Here is a 26,499-nt window from a genome sequence, read left to right as displayed (position 1 = left end):
AAAAAAATCTTGCTCTTTTCCCGCCTAAATAAGCTAGAAAAGTCCAGTTTCAGATATCTGCTGTTACCTGGACTGTGTTTAAGCTTCTGTGTTGGCCATACCTTACTTGGGCAAAAAGGAAGTTTCTTTGTTCACCAGTGAGAGTGGGGAGCTCTGAACAGCCTACCTGTCATTGGAGGAGTGGTTTCTGCCCAGAAAATGTAGTTTTATTGGCTATTTTGAGATAATTTCTATCTCGGTTAGCTAGGGATAAACTATCCCCGGCTCCACTGAGTCGGCTCTTCAGTTTTTCCCTTAGTAGTAGCCAGTTCTTCCAGATTTAGCACTGAAATCAGCGCTTTCGGACTAGCACTTGGCCCAAAAAGAGACAGAAGCACTAATAAATTAATGTACTCGATCCCCAACAGTTGTTTGTAGGGAATAGTCAAATTACTCTCACCACCAGGCAAATAAGAATAAGTTCCTTAACCCATTCAGGTATGTCCAAGAGCCAGCTCCCAGTGTGTTCTCCTGAGCACCTGATGAATTCGGGCATCCTAAGGCAATGTCACAACTGCCTCATGTATACAGACAACCCTCTCCTCCTACCACATCACACCAAAATCTGCGAGAGATGCACTTACATAGCCAAACTTGAGGCAAAGCGCTCTCCTGTCACGACTAGAATTGACAGTCAAGAATAGGAGGTACCAACCTGCAGCACACCACTTACTATACATAGACCCACCAACTATGCAACTGCAAACCCCACACAAAGATGCAAACAGACATATTCAGAGGCTCTACATAAAAATCTGCAGAAACAACAGAGACTTCCAAAGCAGACATGCAAGCAACCTACACCCACAAGCACGCCACAATCATCACATAACCACCAAAACCAGTGTGCCACACAACCACAGCCCTTAAGGCAAATGCCATACCTAACACACTTGTAATAGGGGACTCCATAGTCATGCACACTGATGTCCCTCTCACCAGGCTGGATAAAGAGAAGGTCACTGTCAGTTGCTTGTTGGGTGCCAGAATCCACCACATTACCCACGCACTCAGGTCACTCCACAAGTACAAATACGACTCTGTCATTGTCCATGGTGAATGACCTGAGACGTACCTCCCTGGACTACATGAAAAGGGACATAGAAGAGCTCTCTGATTATGTAATCAAGGCAGGTATGACCCTAGCCCTGAGTAGTATCTTACCCTCACCAAGAATGATACCGCAGTACAAGGAAAAAATGATTAATTTCAACAATTGGCTAAGTTTTTGGTGTCATTCAAAGGGGATCCAGTATCCATCTGCCTAGGATGACATGCTTGAAAAGCCTCGATGCTTCGCTAGAGATGGCTTGCACCTGTCACCCTGGGATTCAGGATACTGGCAAAGGTTCTTGCCACCCCCATAGTGCCTTTTTTAGGCAAGGCTTAAAAAACAAATTCACCACCGTAACAAGTACTAGCGACAAAAAACTGAGGGTCATGCTGCTTAACGCTAGGAGTTTAAAACTCAAAATGCACTCTCTCGAGGGACTCCTCAATATGGAGAACATAGATATTTGTTCAGTAACAGAGACCTGGTTCAAGGCTCAAGAGAGCTCCCCAGCAATTCCAGGCTACAACTCATACCACACATTTCAGTCGCAAAACCCAGACTGAAATACAAAGGAAGGAGGCGTATCCATATTCATCAAGGATAACCACACCTCCAGACTGGCTACAAAGTATGATGCCTCGGAGATCATCCAAGTGCAACTGACAATGGGCAAAACTGCAATCCAGATTGTAGCTTGCTACAGATCACCATCCCTGCCCCAAGACACTCACTCCTCGTTCCTCAAGGTACTGGAAAACATGAGAGTCCCACCGAACACCCTTATACTAGGTGATTTCAATTACCCAAACATCAACTGGGAAAACTACAGAAGTACTAATACCTTTGCTCAGTGCTTTCTGGAATACATAAACTCCAATGCCCTGGACCAGCTTATAAACATCCCCACAAGAGGTAAAAATATACTGGACCTGGCCATCACCAACATGGGGGACAAATGCTCCACACCTGTGGTAAATTCCTCATTGGTCAGATCAGACCATAAACTCATCACCCTAGATATCCACATACCACCCTCACCCCCCCTTAAAGGAAACCATGGTGAAAAACTTCTCCAAAGCGAACTTTATACTACTCAAGACAGAGGTGGCAAACTTCGTTACGCCCACGCAGAATGTCAGTATGATGGAATCTGCTATATCCTACACAAAAGCACTCTACAAAAACCTACATGAGTGCATGGACCGTGCTATCCCAAACAAGACCAAGACCCACCCCTCCAAAAAGAGGAAACCAGTCTGGTGGACCCCAGCCATAAATAAGCTCTATAAAAGAAGGAAGAAATTATTACAAAAAGAGTAAAAACCCAAGAATGGAGGGGCTCCCTGACCAACCTTAGCAAAAAGCTAAGAATCCTCATTAAAAACCTCTAAGACGAGCTTTGAAAGAAAAATCGCAACAGACACCAAAGACAGCCACAAAGCATTTTTTAGCTATGTCAAAAACATAAATAGCAACTCTCAGATCTGCTCTGAGCTACAGCATAATGGTTCAAAATTCATGGAACCAACTCATATCGCCAATATATTGGCAGATAGGTTCAGTGCAAACTTTACCCCACCCTCATCCCCTAAAGGGCCCATATCCATACCAAAAGATTGTGCTGCCCCTAAAATCACAGAAACCCAGGTGAAAACAGCACAGGCAAGAAACACAACATCCATGGGACCAGACAGCATCCCAGGCTGCGTGCTACATGAACTCCAAAACTAATTAATCCATCACCTTAATACCATGTTGAACCACAGCGTCACCTCAGGTTATGTGCCCACAGAGTGGCACATGGCAACAGTTATCTCAATCCATAAAGGAGCTGCCACCACTGACCCCGGGAACTGCCGCCCCATCAGCCTGACAAGTCTCGTCTGTAAGGCCATAGAGCGCATCATCATGGAACTCATAAGCAATGACATTGGGAACCTACAAACCCTAGACCCCACCCAGTTTGGGTTCGTAAAGGGAAGGTCATGTCTCCTAAATCTGGTTGACTTTTTCAGAATGGTCACTAAAGCAATAGATGAGGGAAAGTGGTTCACACAGCATACCTTGATCTTGCAGAGGCCTTCGATACCATTCCCCACTCGGGAGTTATAGATAAATTCACCAAAATAAATATAAACCCCTACGTTACAAGATGGGTTGCTAACTGGCTCACGGATAGAACCCATTCAGTGAGAATAGGGAACGCTAGATCCGACTCCAAACCTGTGACTAGTGGAGTACCACAGGGCTCAGTCTTGGGACCCCTCCTGTTCGGTATCTACTTCTCTGAGGTACAAACAAACACGGAATGACTATGGCTAACAAAGTTTGCAGATGACTGCAAACTGGGTGCCATAATTGAGACTCCTGCTGACGCAGACATCCTTCAAAAGTGTCTCACGGATACAGATACGTGATGCCAAAACCATAGCCTCAAGCTAAATGCCAAAAAGTGCATTGTCATCCCTTTTGGGAAAAAACAAGAACCTATAAATTACAATATAGGTGGCAGCCCACTTATCACAGAACGTGATAAGAGACCTAGGGACTCAGGTGGATAGTAACCTCTCCTTCGACAACCACATTGCTAAAGTGGTTAGAAAATCCTTCTACATGGCCCACCTTACCACAAAGGGGGTTGCATCTAGGAATAAGGAAGTTATTGTCCCCCTCAACTCATCACTTATTAGACCTGTTATTGAATATAATGCCTCGTTCGGGATGTACCGAACAAGACATCTGCAACAACTGGAGAGGCCTCAAAAGTACCTCACAAAGAGGATAACTGGCCTCAAACAGATGCCCTATGCCATGAGGCTAAAAAAACTCAAACTTTACTCGGTCGCATACTGGCTACTCAGAGGTGATCTCTGCCTGACATACAAGGCCATGTCAAACCCCGAATTGCTAGAAATGCTCCACCTAAGGAAAACCCAATCCTCCAGAGCTACACGCTCAAGGGACATAAACCTTACACCGACAATAAACAGGACTTGTTGGAGGGACAGATTTGTGTCCCAAAAACTCCCCTTGCTCTGGAATAAGGTCCCCATATATGTGAAGTAGAGCTCCTCATTAGCGCTCTTCAAGAGGAATCTTGATGAGTGGATGGGAAACAGGAAATTCACCCCGGGAATCACACCTGTGGCCCTGCTCGACAGAGACACGGGTAACTAAACCACTTGGGAGGGAGGCAAAAACAGAAAAAATGTGGCTAGGCTTAATTATGCCCTAGGGCCAATAGCCTAGTACCTACCTATGAACCTATGAACATTGTTTCTAACCAGTACTATTAATGATATCCTAATTGACGTTGTTACTGTATTCACTTCACCTTACTACTGGCTCCTCTATCCAGAAGTGTAATTTAAAACAAAATCTGTAGTAATTAGGGGAGCTCACACTGTTGACAATGGAAAAGATTTACTGCTTATGTTCATTTTCATGCTTTGTCAGTGAGTGAGAGTCATCACCTCTACTATGCTATCATGGATGACAAAGCAAATGCCTTTTCCCCAGAGTGCTTCAAGTTTCCAGAGTTTGAATAAAAGAGGACCCAATTATTTTTCTTCTTTTCAGCTCATAAAGCTGGAACTGTTGAATGGACCAAAATAATTTCACTTATGGAGTGTTGGTTCCTGCATTGTGTACAATCCATAGTAGTGTGGTCACCAGGGTTGCTGTTTGGTTGGGACTATGGCTGTCTAAGTGGGCAAACAAGTAATTGGTGGTGAGTGCTAACAATGGCAGAAATGTGACTATGTATACTGGTACTTGACCCCGCAGATGGCTCTTTGGCTGTGAAGGTGACTGGCAAAGAGCAAGATATTCTCCTATTTTATTTTGAATACCAGCCATTCTGGGGTTTCCTCTATTACAGCAACATGTGTATGGATACAGTATATGCTCACAGGAAATACGAAGCAAGAGTCTTGTAACCATTACATATCGCCAGTTCAAACCATAGACTACACCTCCTCTATAAAGTAGGACTAGGCTGGTCAACCCCAGGGTGAATTTACATATACCCATCCAATTATCCATGTCCTGTTTGAAGGGGAGATAGTGTATCAAAACTGCTGGATTTGCAGACTGAGTTTATTCCAGACATGGGTGAAGATGCTAGGTAACAAATCTGTCTCTCTCTCTCTCTCTCCACATTGTCTTACTGTGCTACTAAAGAAGGTTTTGATCTCTTGTTCTGGCATTTGTGGGACTACTGGGTCCCCGGCTGTTTGGAATGCAAGGTATAGGACACCTCTCAGGAATTTATACGATGCAGAATTCAGAGACGGTGCTTCTAATCTCTTCTGGAAGCTTAGGTGTTTTAAACCCATTATCCTCTTTATTAGGAACCTATATGGTCTCTCCAACTACCCAACATGTCTGGTGAGATACATCCCAAAGAAGCATTGTATTCTAGAACTGGTTTTATCAGTGCTCAGGAATTATTTATGGTGTATGCTGTGGGGATAGTCTGTCTGCTAAATGCTAAAATGCTGCAATTTCTGGCAACTAATTTAAGCTCATTTTCAATATATTAGGCATTTATTAGTTGATGTTCCTGCAGGAGGACATCTGTATTAAGAGGTGGATTTGACAGTGAGTAATAGCGCAGAGCCATCTGGGACACCACTGGTCATCTTCATGTTCTGACACTGCTCCTGCCACCAGTAGCATAATGATCCTCTCTTCTAGCCAATTTGCTATCTAGCTTACACATAGGGATCTGATTGTAATGCAACAGATGCACTGATTATGCTAGAATAGGAGATTGTGTCAAATGCCTTCGCCATATCAAGATTAATTCTGTGCACAGCCTGACCACTATCAACGACTTACACTACCTTTTCAATAATGTTTACCAGGTTTATTAGGACAGGACATACCTTTTATAAAACCAAATTGCTGCAGATCTTGGCTAAGATTTTTAATGTCAAGGTTTAGCAAGCTTGTTATATTGTGTTCCATGACTTTACAAATGGGACTCATCAGGCTAATGGGACTATAATTTCCAGGAACTGCAGTGGAGCCACACTTATGGAGAGACATCACCAGTGCTGTATGCCATATTTCTTGGACTGTAAACAGCTTATGAATCAGTTCCACCAGAGTATGTTTGGGTTTATGGTTTTAGCACTGATTTCAAGAGACTTCTGCCCCTATACTGTTATCAAACTTCATGTGATGCAGGTTTTGCTTTTACATTCCTGTACATGAATACATGATTTTCACTGATATTGTGACAGCTAGCTTAGTTCAAGTCTCACTCAAGGTAAAATATTAATTCAGGTGCACTGGGGGCTGTGGGATAGTTTCTAGAAGCAGAGTCTTCCTGTTACTCCCTGAAAGATTTTTGTGTTCCTGGCTAAGCTCCATGTGGTTTCTTTTGTACATCCATCATTTTTAATGCAGCAGCCCCATCAATGTTTTGAAACCAAGGACCACTGCTGTTGGGTCCCTTGTCAGTGACACTTCTTTACAGAGGCTCTCACCTTTAGTTCAATTGGAAGACAGGACTGGTGACTCTAATCTTCGAGGAAATGTCTATTTGCAGGCTTCAAGGATTTAATGTGGGCCAACAGAATGATAGACCATGGCTGTTTTCTCTTCAGCTGAGTCAATGATTGCAACAATTTGTAATGACCTACTTGCTTGTGGCTTATCACTAGTACTAGACTCACTGTCACTATGAACAATGCCAGACACTAAACATTATTTTGATACTATTAACCACATTTAAATGCCATTTAATAAAGCACATAAGGTTAATACTACTACATGTTACTCAGCTGTGGCAACAGCCCTTTCAGCCTCTTTCTACTTGAATGATGTGTTGCTGAATTAGTCAAATATGTGGCCATCTCCTGTCGTGCTACGCGCACTGTGATAATTTTTTAACTATAAAAGCAGAAACTGCTATTGTTCAGGGCTAGAGAAACTGGATGCAGTTCTAACTCAGCAACATTTACAAGCACTAAATCCGTCTAAGTTATACTGGTTCCAAACGGATTCCAACTTCTAAATCTACATTATAATCATTACCATACAAAGTAATACAAACAATAAGCTTTAGCTATCTTCATTAGCTTAGTTAATTCATAGCTTGTTTTACCCGGCTGCAGTGAACAGAATGAATCTAACCTCCCTTGTTGCTATAGTAAAGACTTTTAAGGAAAGTTATGCACTAGATTGAGTTTCCTGCTGACTTTCGCTGAGTTAATGAATAAATACAACACCATATAATGCTATGTTCTTTTTGTTACTGGAATTACATTTACTAATGTGTTAACTGTTTTTTTTATACCTATTTGTATATTCTAAACTGTTTTTATAATTACTAATGTAAATAAGGTGTTTCACAGAGGTTTTAACTTTTTTTCTGTACCCTTTTTACATCCTAAGCTATTTTTTTTTTATCAATCATTTTGTTAGTCAAATTGTGCAATTGATTGCAGTAGCCTATTAAGACTAGTTACGGTGCACTGAAACATAACAGTTTTATCTGCTAGTCCTTCCCTCACTGCTTAGTCTGCAAATCTCTCAAGTTTTCTCATCTCGTTCTCCACTGTCTTTCCCCTGTCCTAATCACCATTTCTCTCTCTTATTTATTACAGCCCCTGTATTTCATCCACTGTGTACACTACTAAACCCTGACGGGGCTTTCTGGACTATTCCCCTGAAATCACCGATGCTGCAATAGGAACCAGTTTTCTTGTGAAATCTGCTTGTAGGTTTTGAGTGACGCTTTAGTCCTCATCTTAGACTTACTTTTCTTAACAAACAAGTGGCGTGCACTCTAATGGACCCACTTTCTCTCCACCCCTCCTGTTCCCATACATTTACTTATTAAATTCCCCCTGCAAGTATTGGCTTCCACAAAGTAAAATTATCCCATTGGTCTACTCAAGCATCTTGAATCAAATGCGTCTTCACTTTTTAGTATTTTTGGTAAACTCTGACTAAAACTGCCACAGCTCAAATCCACTTACCTGGATTTGCTGTATTAGCTGATTAGTTTTTGCTCTCTTTGCCTGGTCAGCATCCTGTCTCAGCCCGATCCTCTACCCCACTCCTATTCCCACCCACCCCCTCTTTCATTGTATTTATAATCTCCTGAACACTCCCCCTTACTCATCCTCCAATCACCCTCCTTCCTATACACTTCCTCTCTGACGGTCCTCACTTCCTTCCCTTATATCACTCTGTTAAAATGTCTCCCCTCTTTCCGCTTGTAACACAAACAACAGCGTTAAATCTTGACTCATTACCTCCCAAAACAAAATAAATACATGTTTCACTTATTATTTCTATTCCAACATTAGCCCTAGCCTATATTATACAACTCCTCTCCTCTGTGCCAAAACTCAAATTCTCTCCACCAGCTATTCCTTACATTATATACTCAATACCACTTTCCTCTCTAAATAATCTCTAAGCTCTCACATATCATACTCCATCTCTCCCATACACTTTCTTCCCTTATCTGTTCTGGTGACATCCATCCCAACTCCGGGCCCTCTACCACTTTCTTCTCTTCAAAACCTTACTCCCCTAAAAGTTCAAAAACTTTTCACATAAGTACTCTAAATTTTCAAAGTAGCTGTAATAAAACCTCTGAGTTGTATGCCTGGCTTTCTCAAAACAATACTAATATCCTAGCTGATATAGAAACCTGGTTAAAACCCACTATACAGGACTTCCAAGTTTCTTCCACTTAAATGGTTCATCTCCCGGGCCCATGCTTACACTTATCAAGGGTACCAAAACTTGTCAGGATTTGGGATGCATGGCTAGGCTTAAAAAGGCCCTTGTGGTCGTTACCTAGTAAACACATATGAACCTATGGACTTATGAACTTTAGTGTAATTAGGGCAGATAGGCCTAATAAAAAAGGAGGTGGTGTTGCCATCATCTACCAAAATACCATCAACATCTTGCCATTTACATAATCTATTCCTCAATCCAAAAATCCTGAGATTCTGATCTCCTTTCTGGAAATCAACTGCTCTAAAAAACTTTGCATTATTGTCCTATTCATCCCCCCTGGAAATAACATACCAGTATTAGACAATATCCTTTCTTGAATTTCCTATACTATAAAAAATGAAAATAATCCCTGGCGACGTGAATATTGAAAAATGTAACATCCATACATTTAACAGCATAATGAACAGCATTAACTGAAATAGTCTAAAAACTCTTCTCTTGGATGATGCTCTGCTCTACTTTAACTCCTTTTTAAAAATCCTGGATAGCCTAGCTCCTACCAGAACCAAAAGATTCAAAACAAACCATGCCCTCTGGTTAACAAAAGCACCAAATAAATCATGACTAATACGGACAAAGTTTGGAAACTCTGGCTTAAATCTAAGAATCCTTCTGACCTCATTCATTACAAACAGCTCTGAAACCAAGCTAAAAAACCTCATCTCTAAAGACAAACAGCAGTACGCCTGGAATTAGCAAACAAATAGAAAAAAATACCTCCAAAATGTTCCAGTCTTCCATCAATAATCTCCTAAACCCCATCACCAACCATAACCCTGCCCTCATCCTGACATGCCTCCTGAACAAATAGCTAGCATCTTTGTCTCTTACTTTATTTATACTATTGCTAACATTACTGCTACTGTTTCTTTATCTCTCCCAAATACTAGTTCTACACCCTCCTCTCCTCCTACCCTGCCACACACCTTACCTCAGAATCCCCCCAATACACCTCAACTATTTTGCATAATTCCTATCCAAGCTTCAACACCCCACCCCCTCCAAACTGCACACAACAATCTTCCCAGCCAGAATTTAATCTCTCTCAAATCAGTACCTCCTACGTCAAAAAAACTAAAGATTTTAAAGCCCTGCTCAAACTTAGTCTATAGAATTCCTGCCAAATTTCTTAAAATCGCTGCAAACACAGTAGCCTATCCCATTAGCATTTTTATTAACAGATCTATTCCAGAATTATACATCCTTTACCTCTGGAAAAAAGCAATTATCCTACCAGTTCATAAAGGTGGCCCCATCAACCAATATCTCTAATTTCCAACCCACTGTCATACTTTCCCCATCTCTAAAATCCTTGAAAAATATGTGCAAAAACAACTCTTACACTACCTTCTAAGCAACAAAATATTCTCCCCGACACAGCATGGGTTGCGCCCATGTCATAGCACATCCACTGCACTAATATCCTTCTTAGATATGGTCAACAAAGCCAGAGACTCAAGACAAACTGTATCAACTTTTTTCTTGGGCCTATCGAAAACATATACCACCATCTCTCACTCTATCCTCCTCTCCCAGCTCTTCAGTATAGGACTATCCCCCTAAACACTTAATTGGTTCAAAAGCTCTCTCTCCAATAGAGAGTATGCTATTAAATGGCAGAATTCTATTTCCCCTTACCTTCACAACCCTACAGGTGTACCCCAAGGCTCAATTTTAGTCTCTCTTCTGTTTAACATTTTTATCAACAATCTCCACCAAGCTATCCCACATGGCTCCCTAGTCCAGTATGCAGATGACTCCACTATAGTCTGCTCCAAACACAAATATAGTACAGGCAACTACCCAAGCAACATTTTCCACTGTGGAAACTTGGCTTCACAAAAATCACCTTTCTTTAAACACCAAAAAAAAAAAAAAAGAAAGAAACTTGTGATATTTACTCCTAAGAGAAATACACCTATCAATAAAACTGACCGCAATATATTCTCTCTTATCTCTACCAAAATTGAGCTAGTAACCCATACTAAATTATTAGGAGTAATAATCGATGAAAACCTTAAATTCGAGCTGCACATTCAAAATAATACAAGACTCACAAAAACCTTGGATTACTCTACAGAAACAAAAGTTCTTCTCCCTATCGACTAAACAAGTATTAGCACCATCTTACCTGTTACCCTCTCTAACCTAGGATGCACCTTTACTAACCAACCTGCAGTCTTCCTTGAAAACAAAATTAGAAACTTGCTATAACAAGATTGCTAAATTTGCTACAAACAGCTGCCATTCTACTAATCACTGTATTGCCCTAAAAAAAATACAATGGCTTGAATTCCCCCACTACCTATTACTCCTTCAGCTTACATCTGCACATAAATTAATTCATAAACCACAAGTCTGCCCTGCTCTTAGTTCCCCTACTCACCCTTTACAACCCCATTAGGTCACTGCGATCTGGACACCAACATCTTCAAGATCATAAACCCAAATTACCTGCAGGAGAGCTATTATACTCTTGGAATATTGCTAGAATATGGAATAACCTACCTACATTTATCCGCATACAACACAGCCCTTCTAACTTTACAACTGCACTGGACGATCACCTCCTCCACAACTGGACATGTAACGGTTCAATTGCTTTCTCTGCCATTACTTAATTCCACTAACCAAACCTAATTCTATTTTTATCTAGTTCCTGTTCCGATCTTTTGTTTTCTTGATAATTTCTAACAAACTTTTAACTACTTAATTCTTCCTATTGCTTTCTCTTAACTCCCTAACCACCTTTCCACCTCTTATCCTCCTCCTTCCACTTTTCTTCTACTTCTAACTTCTTCCTGCCCTATATTTTTCTTTTCTCCTTTTTTTCTGCTGCCCATCCTACCTACCCCTTCCTTCCCTCTCCCTATATATATATATATCAATATCAAGTACTCCCTTATGTTTTTCTCTCTACACACATGCTTTGTTGTTTATCCTATGTAATGCCTGAATTTTCATGCATTCCTTGGTGGTCATAACCATATAACATTGAAGTATTCTGTTTTGCCTAGCATTGTGCCATGTTAATTACTCTCTGTACTATGAATATGTTTAATCGTGCTGTTACTGTAATCTTTTATCAGCTTTATCTATTCTCCATACTTTTTTACTTATATAATTTTTTGGTATTTACTTTAATTTTCTTGATCTGTTGGAATTTCCTTTTGAAACATTATACAACTCTTATTGTTACCTTGGAGCTTTTCTCCTCCCTGCTCCACTGAAAATGGGGTAATTTTGGCCCAGTGGACTTTCCCAGTAAACAAATGCCAATAAATAAATAAATGTATTGCTCCTTACTTCTGGGATCACTCCTAGCAGTAATTAAAGTGTCGATGATAGCATATAAGTTTACTAACTGAAAAGGATAGGAACGTCATCATGGAGTAGTCTCTCTGGTTTATATAACCAACTTAAATCAGAGATGGCAAAGATTAATATTTATTGCTGCGAGATCTCAGGTACTATCCTTATGGCTATCGGCTTATCTCCAAGTAAAATTAATTTGTCTGCTTGAAAAATTGAGATCCTCCTAACAGAACATTCACCAATATTTCTTTATCTTACAAGAGGACAGAGTATAACAGTGTCCTCTCTTGAAATAATGGAACCAGCTTTTAGTAGGAGGTATCATTTCTTGGGAATAATTTTCTCATCAATTTTCAGTCAATGACCAGGAAAGAAACTTACATAACTGATCAACAAGGAGCTGAAAAAAGAAAATCTTCTGGAAACAGGTGCAGATTGATGTCCCCATTAATCATTTGGTTAGTGCTGAACAGAGATGGACAGAGTCCACAAAAGGGACAGATTAACAGACCATATAAAATCTTTACTACAGAATCCAAAAAATCCGGAAAAGGGGACTCAGTATTTCAGTTGATACAGAGGTCTAGACTAGCATTTTGTCTCACCCAAAAGTCAAGAATTTAAGATTTTTTTTAAAAGTCAAGAATTTAAGATTTTTTTTTTGGCTGCCAATGTCAGTTTAAATATATTTCTCCACTTCGTGGCTACAATTTCTCCATCTGCTTCAGCATTATGTTGGAGATTTAACAACCAAGACTTGGGGCACTAGTTACATGTATTTTGGAAATGTTCAGGCCTTTCTTTGTTTAAGAGAACTACAGTGTAAACTTGATAAAAGTCTTTTGGCTTTTCACGGTTAGGAGTCGTCACAGAGGAACTCTGGTCCGCTTATGACTGGCAGTGGATTTTTACGGTGCCGAGTTGCCAGCTCGACACCCATCCTTCAAAGAAGGCATGCCCATTCATGCTCGCACCTACCTGCATCTCTTTTAACATCATTCTGCCTCAGGGAGGACATGCAGACTCCACACAGAAGGCGCTCCAGCCAAGAATCGAATGGGAGAACCTCTTGCTGTGAGGCGACAATGCTAACCACTGCACTACCACGAATTACACAGTGTAAACTTGATATTACACAAAATAATAAAGTGAAGTTTATACCCGAATTATTTATGCTTCATATAACGAGATCAAACCCTCAATAAGACAGATACCACAGCACTTAGGATAATAATGTATTTGGCTAAGAAATGTATCAATCCGAAATGGAGATTTCCACCCACTTTCTAGAAGCTAATCATCTTGATGAAAGAGTTGAAATACTATGAATTAAGACAGTCAGCAGTTCATAAGAGTGGTCCTGTTTTTATTTAATGATGGAGATTAACTGGACACAAAGTATTTTATACACTCTTTCCTGTTTGTTGATTAGTGAACAGGTTCATTGAGTTTGCAATATAACTGGAATTGTCACTGGAATGGAATATCCTATAACTGCGACTGTAAGGAATCTTGAGTCCTGGAATAAATGCCTCCATTATCTCATGATACTGGTGATAACACCTGGAGTTGCTTCACATTATATTAAATATATTATTTATTCTTTTAGTTCCATCTTTATTGATTATCTATCATTAGCATATTTGATAATGTAAATATATTGAGGGTTAAAAAGTTTGTTTAAAAAACTGAGGACAATTTGTCACTTCCCAGAGAAAAAAATCAGTAATGCAAAACGGACAGAAGGCGAGTCAAACAGAATAATGTTTTTAAGAGCACAGAACTCCATCAGGTAGAAATATGGTTAATACACTCTCTTCAGTTTACTTTACCAACAAAATTATCCTTGTAATAGCAGGAAAATAATTCACAAAATTTAAGTCTAAGTAGAAAAATCAGAGCTTTGATTCAGTTAATGCCAGTCAAAAACAGAAAATTAATTTAAATATGGGATGCAAATGTCAGAGAAATTCAAGGCAGTGGTACAGAAGAATCAATAATGCAAAAAAAAAAAAAAAAAAAAAAGTGCTTGCACAGAGAAACAAAAATAAATTCAGATCATTTTATTACATAAATTACAAACTGCATTTAGCTTAAGCAGTAGCAGTATGGAAATCCTGTAACAACCAACATACTACAGCTACAAATACACCTTCTCAGTTTAAAATTAAATAAAAGGAGATAGGGAGAAAAAAACATGACTCCATGACGTATAGCAATTTATGGGTCCACCAACAAAATCAGGACAGGCATTTCTTATTGCAGTCACAATGTTGTTTAATCAAAAACACATTTCACTATATGTAGTCCAGACCTGCTGCAACAATGACTGCACTCTGGATCAGCAAAGTACTGTTCACCTCTAATGTTCAGCACTTACCAGCGTTCTGCACTGAGTGTTTACATTGCTCATCTGCTCAACTAACTCCTCTCTTGATATCTGGGTTCTATCATCAATGAAATGTAGTTGTCGACGACGCCTTTTTGGTTCAACTACTGGAACTTCATAGACCTCAGGTAAATGCAGCTATAAGGAGTAAGAAAAAATTGATAAATGTGAATAAGTACGTCTCACTAACATGTTACTGCTTTTCAAAGCAGAGATGTCTGTGCAGTAAAAGTAAACTTCAAAACATAAACAAGCTCTTGTCATATCACTTGACTTGCAAAAAGAAGCCTCCTTTGAGTCTACAGCAGATTTTATCCACTACACCACAATGCATTGGGCTTCTTTATCCACTAAACCACAATGCATTCAGCTTCTTTTCCACAAGTTTACACATTTGGGAATTTACATGAATATACTCAGCGCCTTAAGCACATTATCCCCCCTTGTCTTTCAGTTCAATCCCTCCATCACTAGTGAGATCCCTGATGCAAAACAAAACACTGAAGATTTGCATCCCTACTGTTCTAAGTAATATACTAAGACATGCCTGTCTGAATTTCAATGAATCTAGCAGTTCAATATGGATAGAAAAAGAATGCTAGCCCACAGGTACAGAGAGAAAGGTAAGATGCTCCTTATTCAGTGAGGAAGGTCCTCTTCATATATAAGATGAGAAAACATCTGCTACATCTAGTATTGAGGACCTTCTTTGATGAGTTCTACAGACAGGGTCAATTCTGCGAAGCAAACTACAAAGGAATAATCTGGAAAACCACAACAAGAAGAGCAAGAGGGTCCTTGTGAAAAAGCACCATTGTTTCTTTACAATCTCCACTTTCAAATGGATGTAGAAGGAACTACAAATGGATGACATACACTATTCCCAAGAAAAAGGGGGGGGGGTCCCCCAGTATATCCCAGGAAACCTAAACACCTGGACGGGGCACAGGTAAGCAGGAAGGCAGATCATCTTTTGATGACTTCTCAGACCACTGAACCAAAGGACTTGTCAGATAAGACAATTCAAGAATCTCTCCACCCACACCTGAGGGCATACCTCTCAACTGTACAGATTTTCGAAGAATGTCCAAATTTTTACCTCAGATATTTGGTCTGTTCCTCATAAAATCTGTGGTTTTATGGCAAATCGAGGAGGACCAAATAATGATATATAGTTGAGTTTCAGACTTCACTTCCTTCAGAAAAATACATGCCAACACAACACAAATCCTGTTATTTTAGCAACTTACTTAGTTTATAAAAACAATATTTAAAATCTATCCCTATCTTGGGCCTTTGCCCCCCATTATTTTAGGATTTATCTAGATTGCTTGTGTGAAGAGGTTGAGAAGTATGCCAAGGGAGAGGCCTACAGTGAAGAGAGAGAGAGAGATGTAGCTCTCTTAAGGATGTCTACTTAAATGTCCTTAAAGAGTTTAGGACTTACCTTGCACTCCATGGAACAGGAATTTACAGCACTACATTTCCCTTTTCCTTCTTGCTGTTCCCTTCTTAATTTGCTGCTTTGAGAATAACTCAAAGATAAATAATAATTTTCTGCAAGCTAACATCTATAATATCTATTGGTGATGTAACCACAGGGGCATGCCTGCATTCACAGGTTTTAAAGAATGATCCACTATGCATCCCAATCTTTTTGGCCAATATTCTGGTGAACCCTTTATAGAAAAGCTCATATTTAGCACCTTGAACAGGAACTATTTTTACTTAGGACAATTTGATGGATTTATCTAAGAGAATGTCAAAGAATGATGTGTTAAAAGTGTTCTATCACATCCTGTGACACTAACCACAAATACTGTGGAAGTAGCGGCATGACCCAATGAACAGTCATCCTCATCTGTAATCTGAGGCACAAGTTGAAGTTGCCAAGGTTCATCAAGGGACAGAAACCATTCATCCATTTTGGAATGCACGATGTAAGCCCAGGCCACATTCACAATGTCAGACAGCCTCCACATCCCTTTTCAAAAATTACAATTCATTCTAGGTCTGTACGATCAGCTCTTCAAAAATCTTTGGTCATTTAACAGTGTCCTTCCTGGGGGGAAGCCTAAGAGCTCTAAAATGCAGCAAACGGTGACTACATCCAGAATGAAATGGCTTAATCTGATAGTTCTCTAAGCACTGGTAAACAGGAATACCCCATAAAAGCACACTCAACCCTTAGTCAGGAATGCTGTGGATATGCTGCATGTGTCATCGTTATACGTGTCCTGGAGAACAAAGAAGGGAGCAAAGCCACATAATACTTTAAGGTCTTCTCAGTCACTGATATGGCTTCTCCTATATCTTTAACACCTTTATTGAATTATCACTTATAACACATGCAAACATACACTTACATAAAAGAAAACAAACCATATTAACAAATTCCCCAGTACAAACATTATACATCACATGCATTCTTTTGTATAACTGCTATCAAGCCAACAGTACATAAATTGCTCAATTCATACCTTCACTTAAACCTCACTCCTACTCCAAAACATTATTCTGCATGTATTGTCATAGCTTCTTCCATGTTGCGGTTGTCTGATCCTAGAAAAGTAACAGTAGGAGGGCAGGGATTATAAGAGCTTAGAATAGGAATCTTCTGCCTCAAGGGTCTCAGAACTACAGCCAGATGTCTCAAACAACTTATCACCATAATTAGGACAGCTAGCAATAGGCTCAGAACAATCTGCCAGGGATGGGTGCCACCTACATAATGGAATATACAATGTCACAGTGGAAGCCATGGGGCACCTCTTTGGACCAATCATCCAATGAACCTCTAGTCTAGTATGCACATCAGCTGTTGCAAAGAGAATGTGAGCTCAATATCCGAGAAAATCAGAGGAGTGCTTTTCAAAAAGACATACCGACAGAAGGGCTTGTCCAAAGACTGTCCTTGGATTCCTTATCCTTGTGAAGGCTGCTCCACAGCTGAGACATGGAGCTCACATGGAACTTCCACAAATCTCCATTCAAAAAAACTGTCAAACATGATCATCCTCCTGGTATTAAAAGTTACGTCAAAAATATCTTACTCCAAAGTCTGCAGATAACTAGACTGAAGGTCTGGCACTTTCAGCCAAGCTTTACTTTATCCTTTTCTCCTAAACTATACAGACAGTGCTCGTGGGTGACTTGACTCATTAGATGCAGACATGGATACAATTATTAACATCTCTTATAAGGAATCCAACACCGACACTTTTCACTGACATTTAAAAGCCAAGATCTGAACTGTGCATCTGGCAGAAAACAACTGGGGAGGTCAGAGGTAAAGGATAAACAGCTGCTGATTCACCAAGAAGGGACTGTAATGTTTAAAAAAAAAAATACCAGATGATAATCTTCAAAGCTCATGAACCCACGGGCTTGATGAAAAGAAAGAAAACCCTATTAACCATAGAATTCAAGTCCCAGGGAAATCGATGGCTCTTCAAAAATGGAAAGTGATGTGGAAGTCCTTAAAGCGCTACTGTGGTAGTAGGCCAAAGTCCTGCAATCAACATTATGATAGGCAGAAATGCTAGACACACAGCATAACGGTCTAACAAAGACTCAAACAATTCAGGTGCCTGAAAAGCCAGAACAACTCACAAAAGCAGAAAGCAACAATGGATACTTTTCTGTCTGAAAGGATAACAGAAGAACATATTTGATTTGACAGCATAAATGTAAATGTGCAGTAATGATGCATTTACAGCTGACTTGGGTATAGAAATTAAGGATTACAGTAAACTCAGTTAACCAGCACCCATGGGGATTGGTAGATGCCGGATAACTGTAGTATCTGGTTGCTTCAGAGTTACTATTAAAACTATGCCTGACTTATACTGTACCCTATACTATTTGTTTGGTTTGATGACTTCTCAGGTTAGGGAGAGGGGGAATTTATTGCTATCTTCCTTTTTTAAATTCTAAAACTCTAAAAAGAAAGATATGTTTCTGCGGGGGGGGGTGGGTGCAACACATGAAAATTGTACTGTATTTCAATATTTCTTTGCCGGTTGCTTGAGTTCCAATTAACTGAAAGTTTACTATATATACAGGAAATAAGGAATACACTTAGGTAGCCAGATTTAAAAGAATACAACAAATGAGAACTTTTCACAGCAGAACAGGACAGTGGTAAAACTCACTGCCTCTAAGTTATAGCTATAGGAGTATATGAGAAGAACAAAGAGGGTGCATGGACAAGAAATGAGACAGTGGTGTTTCAGGTGGGGAAACAGAATTAAAAAGATGGACCTTTTTCTCCTACACTGGGATGGCATGTTGCATTGTCAAGTACACAAGAGTCTCAAACCAATCTACTTCTCAGTTATAAAGAGGGTATGAACTTGAGTCTTTTTTTTTCATCTCCTCTGAATTACTCTGAATTTTGAATGATGTAGACGATTGTTACTGTTGAAATGATAGCCCAACCCCATGTGCAAAAATGTGAAAATGGGGTTGTGGATGGATATAAAAGGTCAGGAAAAAGATTCAAAAGCATACTAACGGTCATAAGCCAAAGAAAGCGTCTATTAACACACCCATCCACACTATCAGTAACAAGAGTTGGAGAACTGCATTCTTCTGTGTGCAAGCAAGTTTATTTCCAGTGCATCTAACTTCCTGAAAATTTTCAGGCAAAAATTCAAAATCTTCAACTCCAAGAAAGGGCTGGACTAGAAGCTCAGTAAGCCCAAAAGCACATTCACATCTCCCAAGTTATAAACTGCTAAAAGTGATCCCTCCGTCTCCTGCTGCCAGACATGTAGTCCTTACAGAAAGGAGATGCAAATGTTACCCTACCTTCTGCATGCATCACATAACACACTGGTTGCTGGATCAGCTTAATATCTGCTCTGGTCTTAGCCCCCCTTCAGGCAGCCTTTGTGGCAAAAGTAATGTGTGCAGCTCCAAATGATTTATGTGGAGTAACTTCCACTTTCCATGATCAACAAAACAGAATCATTCATCTCCAAAACTCTAACAAGGGGGCTGGCTTCAAAAAAAACAAAGGGAATGCCCACACAGACTGACAGAAACTATCTAGTCCCTCCCACGGCCTGGCAACAAGGACTGACACTAGAAGATCTAAGAGCACCATGACCCACTGATAAACCACAGTTCAGTGCCACATCTGCAGCCTTGCAAAAAACACAAAGTAAAGCATGTGACTGCCAATGAGAAGAAAAAGCAAAGTAGGATGCAAGTTTTGACTTTGCCCTAAATCCCCACCCAGACTGTCAAGGAAATACTTCATGGGCCTTGTTTATGGGCAAGAATGACAGAGAATAAAGTATTCCAACTCTGACTCAATGAAAACAATCCAACGTGATGAGAGATGAAATGATTTCTTCCAGTTTATGGGCACGATCACAGCTTGCAAACAAAGGATCACCTAAGCTACTGCTACTACCAGGGAATCCCTTGATAGAGTCACAAAGAGCCAGTCATCTGAATAAGGAAACACACGAAGGTCCTTGTAATGCATGGATTCTGCTATAACTATTAGCACCTTGGTAAACAATTTTAGATGCAGGAGAAAGTCAAAACAGCAGCACTAAGTACAGAGAATGGTGAACAACCAAAACAAACCTATGGAGACCACTTAAAAGATCTCTGAAAATTATGTACAAGAAGCTAACCCCCAGCACAGTAAGTATTAAGAACCTGGATGTATATGTAAGTCAGTACTTTAAAAGATCCCAAAGAAACTGCCATCCTGTTCGCAAAAGAGTAAAACTTCTGTTACCATTCTGGAAAGACAGTGGTAATGGCAGTCTAAGCCTGTTCCAATACCTCTTCATAAATGATCAAGCACCTGTAATAATCCTTTCTGAGGAATGAATGAGAAGAGTTCTATGTCATGGATATGACCATATCAATAAGCAAACAATCCTCAATAACATCTCTCCAACCCAAGGCAATTCCAGAGGCTAAACAGACCATCTGTCACACAGATCTAAACAGTCAGAATGAGAATGTAACACTAGTAAGGCCGCTGTGGTTTAGCAGTTAGCGTTGTTGCCTCACAACAAGAGGTTATCTGGTTCGATTCTCGGCTGGAGCGCCTTGTGTGTGGAGTCTGTATTTTCTCCCCATGGTCGAGTGACGTAAAAGACATGTAGGTAGGTGCGTGCGTGAATGGGTGTGCCTTCCTTGAAGGTTGGGGGTCGGGCTGGCAACTCGAGACTGTAAAAATCCACTGCCAATCATTAGCGGACTGGAGTTCCGCTGTGGCAACCCCTAACCGGGAAAAGCCGAAAGAGAAAGAAGGTTAACACTGAGGGAAGCCAAGTCTATTGATATTTTGGGATGCATCTTAATTCTACAACAGAATGCCTTGTAAGTGGCTGGCTGTGAAAAATCAAAGTAGCTGAGAGGGCCTCAAAAAAACAATAAAAGTTGTAAATGTTTGTTATACAACTATCCAAAAAGGAGACTGAATCTGTTGCAACCCCCCACATCAAATATGGCATCAAGAATGTTTGTCTACTTTGCTAGCTGCACAACTTAAAGGAATAAAATCCTGCCTCTAACCCAGGTGACCACACTTCAAACTGTGGCTCATGTGCCAGAAGAAATGGAACAAGGGCAGCAGTAGGAAGTGGCAGTTAAGTGGTACACAGTAGCCTACCTCGACATAATCACAGGCCTAAAGCAGATGCCCTATGCTGACCGTCTAAAAAAACTCCACCTATACCCTGTCACATATTGTCTACTCAGAGGTGATCTCTGCTTAACATACAAGGCCATGTCAAAGCCAGAGCTGTTGGACATGCTACACTTAAAGAAATCCCAATCCCTCAGACACACGCTCCAGGGATCTAAACCTTGTCATCACAATGACCAAAACATGTTGGAGGGATAGGTTCCTGACCCAGAGACTCCCCAGACTCTGGAATAGACTGCCCATACATGTCAAGCAGAGTGCCTCTTTGGCCCTCTTCAAAAGGAAGCTTGATGATTGGAAGGGAGACAGGAAATTCACCCCGGGGATCACGTCAGTCACCATGCTAGACAGGGGTCCAGGGAAGTAAATACTGTGGGAAGAAATAGCCAGGGAATTGTTATGGCTAGGCTTGTACAGGCCTTAGGGCCGATAGCCTAGTACCAACCTATGAATGAACCACAGCTGGTACATTAGACAGGCCCACAATAACCATGCTTGCTTAACTGGCATGTAGCACTGCAAACCAAAGCCAACATCCATGGAGGTGTGCACTCTGTCATAAGCACCTACACACACACACACATTACAATGGTAAGCATGGGTATAGCCAATGAGAAAAACATCCACTCACCCCTACAAAGAGTGACAGCACCATTCTCAACACGCCTCTCATCCCAAATATAAATGAATAAGCCAGTGGACAGAGATCAAAAGGGGTCACTTGGAGCAGCTGGGTTGGAGTCCAGATTATCAGAGTGAAGGTGGAAAACCAAAAACAAAGACAGAGAGACAGAGAAAGAAAGACAAGGAGAGAATGAACTTTTGGAAAGCCTTAAGCAATGCATCCTGCTCCAGAACACACCATAGCCTGGTGCCCTCACTAGAGTTTATGCAATCATTCATTCTCTGATTGCCTGCTTAATCTAGTGCATGATTTTAAGATGTGTGTGTGTGCACAAAAACAACTACAAGGTACTAACATCAACATAAAATATGGCGCATCCTGAATACACTTATGACATACCATCTTTAGGATATGGGATTAAAGCACAATACCTGGAAGGCCATATGCAAACATTCCCTATTCAGTCCAATATCAAACTCCTTAGGGTAAAATGGTGCTCCGCACTCAGTAGCACAGGCTACAGTGAAAAGATCATGAAAGAATATGCAAGGGATGCTTCATTCCACTCCTGTTTCAGAAACAACTTAACATTGTCAGAACAGGAAGCAGAATCTCGATGCTTCTAGGCTGCAGAAAGTACATCCTTTAGGAGAGGCTCTATAAGTGGGATGGCCAAGGCCATCTCCTCATTCTTCTTCTTCAGATACCTAGACACTTCTTAGAGGGGGAGGTAGAGGAGCCACAGTTTAGACCCTACTTGGTCACTTGGTGACTTTCTCCCAAAAGGGGAGGAGGGGTTAAAGGGGAACATATCACTGTGTCTTTATAACTGTCAGAGTTATAGGCCAGAGGATCTTCCCAGGACCAAGAGGGAGAGGGATAACTTTCAAAACCTCATATTCAAAGATAAGAATGTTGCCCTTGGCTGGCATACTCATGGTTTAGTTTATAAACATTAGGGAATAGGGATCAGGCAGTAGGACCATGGTGCTGGTGGAGAACTTGTCAGATTTGACCTGTGGTAGTAATTATCTGTGCAGGGTCATGCGCTAACTTCAGGCCAGGTTCCCTAAAGAGGCTTTGCCAAACCCTCAAGCTGCTGTCTCTCAAGACAGGAACAAATGACATTGCTGGTGCCCTGCTGGGATCAAAGGAGTGTACTGGGGAAAGCACAGAGAAGAGACAAGTTCCAAGTGCAACTACTAAACAGGATCTGAAGGGGGCGACAAATACAGGTCTCCTCTTGGAATACTCAGGCTATTAAAATAAGGTAAAGCTGGTGTAACATCATGGAAGGCCTGCAGCAAAGTGGCTACCAGGCATGCAACTCACATCAGCCAATAATGGTCTTGAGCAAAACCACTGACTACTTGAGGACTTCTGGCAACATGTTATTTACCTTATAGCTGGACTTAACTTAAGAAAAGTGCGATCAGTAATTGACCTCCTACTCTTTCTCCCTTTCAGTATTCCAGCAAAATCTTAGTATTCCATAAGGAATCCTCCTCCTGACCCTTACACTGAATACCCTCAACTGCCATCTTAAGTTTTCTTTTTTTTATATCCCCACATGGCTGGGTTGAAACACTAGGACTTGCATCAGTGCAAGACATCTTATTCCTCAGCCAGACAAAGACAGCTAAAGAGTGAATCCTGGTTCATAATACAGAAGCTACAAGAACACCTAAAAATCTTAAACTTCTTAAGATGCTAAATAAGGACAACTTTCTATATGGTAAAAAAAATGACTCTGATCTGAACTTTCTAAGCAGCAGAAAACTGAGTAGCATATGAGCTAGATGCATTCCCCTAGTTAATGTGTAACACCACGGCATATGGCAGTAGGGATATGTGTATACCCCTGAGTGTGTGGATAAGAAAAAAATTAATTGAGGCCATCAGAATAAGAAAAACACAGTCATAATTCAGGTCATTGCTTAAGCAAGACAAATCGCACCTAGATCTCCAAGGAAAACCTTCAGCTTTCTTTACAAGCTGAACTATGAGCATGACTGAGACTACTGAAACATAAACATAATCCAACTAGCACCATGGTCAGTTGAAGATAAAACTGCCAGTACTCAAAATTTCTTTATCTGACAGATGCTTGACTTTGGAAAGCTAAGACTTTTCTTTTAGCAATGAAGCTGGCACTTCATATGCTAATGATGGCACAGAGAAGCTCTACAAAGTGCATCTGTCAGGGAAAACAGAGGCTGTGATAATGTCCTGAACCCAGGTGAAAGGCATGTCACGATGGTGTATTTTCCCTTTCTAAGGGCAGATACATTTTTTTTCCCAGGTGTTGATCCCTTCATGTAAAAGCAGTCTCACCAGTGGACTAACTTCAGAAATCTACTCACAGTGAAAATACCAGTTTTCATCAGGCTGACAGTGTGAGACAATGGTAAAACATAATGAACGTCATATTTCTAAATCCATTTTTTAACATGAATTTATTGTTACCAAACGGAGAACTTCTAACAAAAAAAGAGCTGGTTTCAAAGACTTTAGAGTACCCCTAAACAAAAATGACTTACCTCTGGGCTTTTTGAAACCACTTCTGGTGGTCTTGGAGAAACTGGAATAGGTGGAGAAGTAGGAAGGACAACTTCCTCCCAGGGAGTAACTTCCACTAGAAAAAAGGGAAAACAAAAAATTAAATATTGCTTTTAAGACCATTTTCAAAATAAGAAGTTATGTACTCACCATAATGTTCCATCTGAGTAGGTATCTTGATTTGTCTGCAACCTTTGGGTATCAGATCCGATCTCGGATCCGAGCCGGCAACTTATTTCACAGCTAATAGATCCGAGCTCCTAGCTCCTCCCCTTACCCATAACCCCCTGCTAACCCTGATTGACCTCAGATCAAGTTTGCCCATATATAAACAGGTAACAGGCTAGATACGTCCCAAAGGGACTAAGGAAGGGACATCCAGAACTAAAATCCAAAGGTCAGGGGGAAGGAGGGGGGATGGTTGTAGACAAATGAAGATACCTACTCAGATGGAACATTATGGTGAGTACATAACTTGTTAATCTGAAGTAGGAACTTCATTTGTCAGCAACCTTTGGGACAGAGTCCCCAGCTACCTAGATCTTGGGCGGCCTTCATGGAAGGATGTTCCGGAGCACTGCAGAGCCAAAGGATGCTCTCCCTCTGGAGATAACATCCAGCTTATAATGGATGATAAAAGTATGGGATGAGGACCAAGTGGCTGCAGAGCAAATATCCTCCAACGATACTCTAGACCTAAAGGCAACAGAGGTAGATATAGAACGAGTAGAATGCACACGTACTGCCTGAGGTGCGGGCCTTCCAGAACTTTCGTAGGCCAGGAGAATGCACTGTGATATCCATTGTGACAGAGTGACTTTAGAAACAGATTTGCCTAAGTTAAATTTGGCAAAGGAGATGAACAACTGGTCAGATTGTCTATGACCAGCTGTCCTATGAATGTAGAAGCACAGTTGTCTGTGCACATCTAACGAATGCAATTTGTATTCTCCTTTGTTTTGATACTTAGGAAAGAAGACAGGCAGGTTAATAGATTGATTGATATTCGCCTCTGAGGCCACCTTAGGAAGAAATGAGGGATTGGTCCTGAGGTATACTCTATCCTGGTGGAAGGCCAAGTACGGGGGTTTTGCACAAAGGGCCTGAAGCTCGGAAACTCTTTTCGCTGAAGTAATAGCGACCAGTAACACCATTTTCCAGGATAAGTACTTAAGATCAACCGAAGCGGCAGGTTCAAAAGGGGGAGCTGTCAAGGCCTGTAAGACTAGTGATAAATCCCAAGGGGGTACAATGTCTTTGATAGGGGGTCTGAGCAAGAAAGTACCCCTGAGAAAGGTTTTGCACAATTTTGCCGTGATCAAAGGCCCTGATTCATGTCCCATATGGTAATGAGAAATAGCTGCTAGTTGAACCTTGACCATTGAGCAGCTAGCCCCCTGATGAAAAAGACCTGTAAGGAACTCCAACACAGTCGGCAACGGTGCTGTGAAGGGGTCTAAATTATGATGCTCCGCCCAGATGGAGAAACGCTTCCACTTACTGCGATAGACTCTTCTAGTGGAAGGTTTGTGTGCCGTTACTAGTATGGCTTTAACTGGGGAAGAGATACCAGGAGTCCTGACTAGGAGTGGAACTGGAGCAGCCAAGCTGTCAGCTTTAGGCTGTCCAGATTCGGGGTCGAGAGACCTAGTGGGTGAGAAATTAGATCCGGTAGGGGATCCAGAATCCAAGGAGGATTCACCAGGTGAGACCACAGGTAAGGGAACCACGTTTGACGAGGCCAGAATGGGGCAATGAGGATCATTCTGCTCCCCAACTGACTGGCTTTCTGTATGAGTTTCAGCATCAGGGGTAGAGGAGGATACGCATAAAGCAGACTGGGAGGCCAAGCATGCACCAGAGCGTCTCTCGGGGATTCCCTGAAGGGGGGAATTAAAGTGAAGTAGCTGTTGCATTTCGTAATTGAGGGAGAGGCGAAGAGATCGCAACAGGGTTGCCCTCACACGGCAAAAATCCGCTTCGCTACCTGGGGATTGAGAGACCACTCGTAAGGTGAAAGGATGGTGCGGCTGAGTCTGTCCGCTAGTATGTTGGACCGTCCCAGAATG

The 26,499-nt window shown here is 41.0% G+C and overlaps 1 protein-coding gene across 1 annotated transcript in view; it reads right to left on the bottom strand.

The window, feature by feature from the left end:
• Positions 1–26,499, bottom strand: part of REC8 (REC8 meiotic recombination protein) — a 1,573,438-nt gene that overhangs the window by 302,101 nt on the left and 1,244,838 nt on the right. Inside the window, exons 6-7 of the mRNA XM_044058157.1 lie at positions 24,412–24,506; positions 14,559–14,705 (exon numbers count right to left, since the gene is read on the bottom strand). Coding sequence (XP_043914092.1) covers positions 14,559–14,705; positions 24,412–24,506 — 242 coding nt within the window. The remainder of the gene's footprint in view (positions 1–14,558; positions 14,706–24,411; positions 24,507–26,499) is intronic.

The sequence above is a fragment of the Protopterus annectens genome, chromosome 16.part0, assembly GCF_019279795.1.
Source record: "Protopterus annectens isolate FY-2018-M chromosome 16.part0, PAN1.0, whole genome shotgun sequence".
In the NCBI taxonomy this organism is placed as follows: Eukaryota; Metazoa; Chordata; order Ceratodontiformes; family Protopteridae; genus Protopterus; species Protopterus annectens.
The sequence above is the reverse complement of the archived record's forward strand: the minus strand, read 5'-3'. Positions and strand labels throughout refer to the sequence as shown.